General features: G+C 33.4%; 1 protein-coding gene across 1 annotated transcript; it reads left to right on the top strand.

Annotated features, from left to right (window-relative positions):
• The first annotated feature begins 646 nt into the window (after positions 1–646).
• LOC104243648 (GDSL esterase/lipase At5g03980-like) lies at positions 647–3,514 on the top strand. Its single transcript, XM_009798870.2, has 5 exons — positions 647–1,028; positions 2,142–2,348; positions 2,459–2,607; positions 2,787–3,060; positions 3,142–3,514. Exons 1-5 carry the CDS (start codon positions 731–733, stop codon positions 3,360–3,362), a joined length of 1,149 nt encoding a protein of 382 aa, XP_009797172.1. The 5' UTR covers positions 647–730; the 3' UTR covers positions 3,363–3,514.
• The last annotated feature ends 1,091 nt before the right edge of the window (positions 3,515–4,605 follow it).

Here is a 4,605-nt window from a genome sequence, read left to right as displayed (position 1 = left end):
GATGGTGGCTGAAATTTTCAGCCAAGTTTTCATAGAAATTTCGCCCACACGAAATTGCTATTTTCGGGTATTATTTGGGTAACACAGTAGAAGACCGTGGAACGTTCGAGGATCACGATTGTGCTGGTGATGGAGATTCCATTGAGAAGTTATGGAACTGAAGGCTCACGTGGTAGAAGAGATATGGTCACACTTCAAGAGGTAACCCGTGAAATCCCGTTTATGCTAGTTGTCTAAATTACATGTGATTTTGATACTGGGATTGCTTCCGCTGCATATAATAATCCATCAACTACAACACTCAAAAGATATAACAGTAGAGTGCTAATTTCCTCCACAAGTTGCATCAGTGACAAAGCCACATGATCACAAGGGTGGTCAGTTCATCGAAAAATTGCACTGTGTATATAGCTTAAATATTATGTTTTAGAGATATATAACACATATTGAACACCCTTTATCGGAAACTTTTTCCACTTCTTATAAATTTGAATACCTTTGGGAAAATTCCTAACTTCTTGGATAGGTTGCCTCCAAGCAACAAATTCTCAGCCTTGTATTTTGCAATGCCTGTTACTTTCAGTCCTGAATGTGATGGACCCATCATAATTAATACTCCATGTACAATAAATTTAATTTTGTTATCGATATCGTCAATACTGCATGTAGTATTTGTAAGGCTGAAGTTTGGGTTGCCTTAGTGCAGTTTTCTTTTTTCAAAAGTTTGGCCATGGCACTGATAATAAGATCAGTTTTTCATCTCCTAGTTATTTCCTTGATCAGCTTCGTGGTTCTTCAGCAGAAAAGCGATGCTCAAGAAGTACTAATGCTTCAAAAACCACGATTGATAAATTGCAAATTTGATAAAATATATCAGTTAGGTGACTCACTTGCAGATACAGGCAACTGCATCAGAGAGAGGGTTTGTGGAGCTCATACTCTATGTGCAAGATTTCCTTATGGAATGAATTTTTTTCAGAATGCAACCGGACGTTGTTCCAATGGCATGCTCATGATTGATTTCATAGGTTTGATTCTGTTACTCTTGACGTGTTTTTCAGATTTAACTACTCCCTCCGTTTCAATTTATGTGAACATATTTCCTTTTTAGTCCGTGCCAAAAAGAACGACATCTTTCCTTATTTGGAAACAATTTACCTTTATGCAATGATTTATAGCCACACAAAATATATGTGCTTCATTTTACACCACAAGTTCAAAAGTCTTCTCTCTTTTCTTAAACTCTGTGCCCAGTCAAATGGGTTCACATAAACTTAAACGGAGGGAGTACATATAAAAAGTTTTACACCATCATTGAATTTTAAGTCGTGACAGTAGATTATCTGTCATTTTTACTAGGTTGCTTACTACTCTCTATTAGGCCGTTTCAATTTAGATGACACAATTACTTTATTAGTCCGTTCTAAAAAAATAACACATTTTTATATTTACAAATAATTTAACTTTAAAATTTTCATTCTAAATCCTTAATGAGAAGTTTTTATACCCACACAAATATCATGGTCTCACTAAACTTTTGCCCCTTACACTTTTAGTACCACATGTTTCAAATGTCTTTTTTTTTTTAAACTTTGTGCCAATTAAGTTAAACTACACCATCTAAATTGAAAGGAGAGAGTAATAACTTATCATAGAAATATATTTATAATTATAAATGATCTTATTATGTAAATATCTTTTTTACATTATTAGTGCACAGAACTAGTTAACTAAACAATCTAGCTACTCGTTCATTCAAACCTTTTACCAACGGGGTACATTCCAATTTATCCTCTCAATAGGTGTGAGATTGATCTTGTGCTATGTTATAATATATGTTCTTAATTTACAGCAGTATTTCACTATAACAATAAAAGAAACGTGAAACATTAACGAGACTGTTACAAAGAGGTTTATTTGTACTTACTAGTCTACGTAATCACATTTTGACAACGAAAACCTGCTATCAAATTCATAGGATGAAGTAATAAGAAAATCATTAGAAGGGAATACTACGATAATTAGTACTAAAGAAATAATAATTGGCAACTCAGTAATAATTTACCAGTCTATTAAGTGTTGACTTTCTATCAAATTCATAGGATGAAGTAATATATGCTTTCTTTACTTTTTCAACACAGCGCTGGAGTCTGGTCTTCCTCTCCTAAATCCCATCAAGGATCAAACTGCAGATTTTAGACATGGTGCAGATTTTGCAGTAGCAGGAGCTACTGCTTTACCAGTTGAAATTCTGGAAAATATGAAGATGGTTAATCCATCAACCAATAGTTCATTAAGTGTGCAACTTGATTGGATGTCTTCTCATTTCGAAAACACCTTCTATACTGGTAAGTAATTAATTAATTAATTTGCTAAATACTTCCTAGTAACTAGGAAATATGTAATTAATAATCTAATTTAACGGAAGTTGAATTGATGAATATTTTTTGCTTGCTAGATTGCCCCGACAAAGTGAAAAAGGCTCTTTTCTTAGTTGGAGGAATAGGAGGAAATGAATTCAACTTTGCCTTATCGCAAGGTAAAACGTTGGAAGAGTCGAGAACGATAGTGCCAGAAGTTGTTGAGGCCATCATTCATGGCGTTAGAGTGAGTTTTTGATTTTATACAGTATTTATTTTTTATTTTTTATACGCCCAGGCCCAGCCAACTAGTGATTTATTTACTTAATTATATCCCCTACATCTCCCCTTATTTTGTCGATGTGGGATTTGCTTAGGGTATCACTTTATATACTTATTACCTAATGATCTGTTTACCTCTTTCAGAGGGTCATTAGTTTCGGGGCTACTCGAATTGTAGTTCCTGGCAATTTTCCAGGTGGTTGTTTTCCAATTATCCTAACCAGATTCATGACGGACAACTCAAGTGCTTACGATGAGCACCATTGCTTGAAAGATTTCAATAGTTTAATAATCTTCTTCAATGATCATTTGCGACAAGCCATTCTAGACCTAAAGAAAGAGTACCCAAACATTACACTCATTTATGGTGACTACTACAATGCCTATCTTTGGCTTTTACAAAATGCCGTCAGTCTGGGTAAGTGATGCTAAAAAATACGTACTCCTCATTCTTATGTGTTTATAAGAAAGTATGTGCGTTTACAAACTTTTTTTTCAGGATTTGACAAAAACTCTCTACATAAAGCATGTTGTGGAATAGGAGGAGATTATAATTATAACTTACACAATCAATGTGGAGCAATAGGAGTTCCGGTGTGCATTGACCCGAGTACTTATATCAGTTGGGATGGAGCTCATTTGACACAAGAAGCATACAGTTGGTTGGCAAGATGGCTAATTGATACTAATATCTTACCCCAATTGAACTGTCAAGCTTAAGTGTATGAATTGGAAATCATATTCAAAATAAGCGCTCTTTCTGTCTACACAGCGCAGTGCAGATTTAAGCCATATTGTCACGTGCCGATTGATGACATTATTGAAGCCCTATTGAAATGGCAAGTGCATTAAATCAACATTGCTTTCCTGAATGCTATTCTTTGTTATTCTCTACTTCTCTCAATATGAACAAATCAAATAGCAACTGCTTTCTCTTTTTATATTTTGACTGCTTTTGTGTTTCAAAATATTAAGGGGTTTATGTCCAAAGTTCAGACGTGACTAGAAATCAAAGTTCAGTGTTGTTTTTTTTTTTTTTCTTGATGTAACCTTTTTCCCTTGATCTATTTTGCCTTACAAATCAATTACTAACTCAATCTGGAACGACTATTTTGATGTTAATTTCATGAATGGTCACTTAACTTTTATTTTATTGCACTAATAGTACAAAATATCTAACAAAATTATGTCTGAACAATATAGAGTGTTCTCGAATTTCCACATGGTGCCGCGCAAAGTTGTGCCATGTGAAGTCAACCGTATAAATAAATTAAAAGGCCATATATAGTTTCTCTATTAAACACGAGAATAGATGAAGAATATTGTGATGCTGACGATATTTTATACTATCAATGTCTAGATTTTATATATAGTAAATATCAATAGGAAATATTTTCATTGTTCAAGAAAAAAATCATAAATTATTTACAGAAGTAATAAAAAAGGGATGGTTTTCTTGAACGTGTACTATACGTAATACTCTTTAAAATGTTAGTGCAAGCAAATCTAGCTGTTATTTAGGTAAATCGATTATTATTATTATTATACTGTATATAGTGTATTATTTATTTACTTAGTATTATTATTAAAATATTTTCATCGTGAGCTTTCGGCAGGGAAAAATTATACTAATAAACCTGTTAATCGAGATTGCATGTGTAGTAATACTAGATTAGGAGACCTACAATTTTTCCTTTGTGGAGGGGATCTATAAAAACCACGATTTGTTTCATCGGTCATCGAAAACTCTCACGTAGTTGATGATATGTTAATTGATGAACATATCGTTGGTTGGCAAGATAGCTAATTGATGATATGTTACCACAATTGATGAACTGCCACGTTTAAGTTTGAACTCTTAATTTCTTCGCAAAGTGCACATAATTAATAAGGAACTAATCTATTCGAACATTCCAAGAGAGTTGTTCGATTAACTAATAGATTTACCTTCAGCGTTTTTACA

This window comes from Nicotiana sylvestris, chromosome 1 (assembly GCF_000393655.2).
Source record: "Nicotiana sylvestris chromosome 1, ASM39365v2, whole genome shotgun sequence".
Lineage (NCBI taxonomy): Eukaryota > Viridiplantae > Streptophyta > Magnoliopsida > Solanales > Solanaceae > Nicotiana > Nicotiana sylvestris.
Note: the sequence above shows the minus strand (reverse complement) of the source record. Positions and strands in the feature narration are given on the sequence as shown.

What these genes read in the sequence shown, in the direction of transcription:
- LOC104243648 (XM_009798870.2), top strand. Translation starts at nt 731, where the DNA reads ATGGCACTGATAATAAGATCAGTTTTTCATCTCCTAGTTATTTCCTTG. An exon ending in CGAAAACACCTTCTATACTG is followed by an intron (nt 2,349 to 2,458) that starts GTAAGTAATTAA and finishes TTTGCTTGCTAG; the next exon opens with ATTGCCCCGACAAAGTGAAA. An exon ending in ACAAAATGCCGTCAGTCTGG is followed by an intron (nt 3,061 to 3,141) that starts GTAAGTGATGCT and finishes CTTTTTTTTCAG; the next exon opens with GATTTGACAAAAACTCTCTA.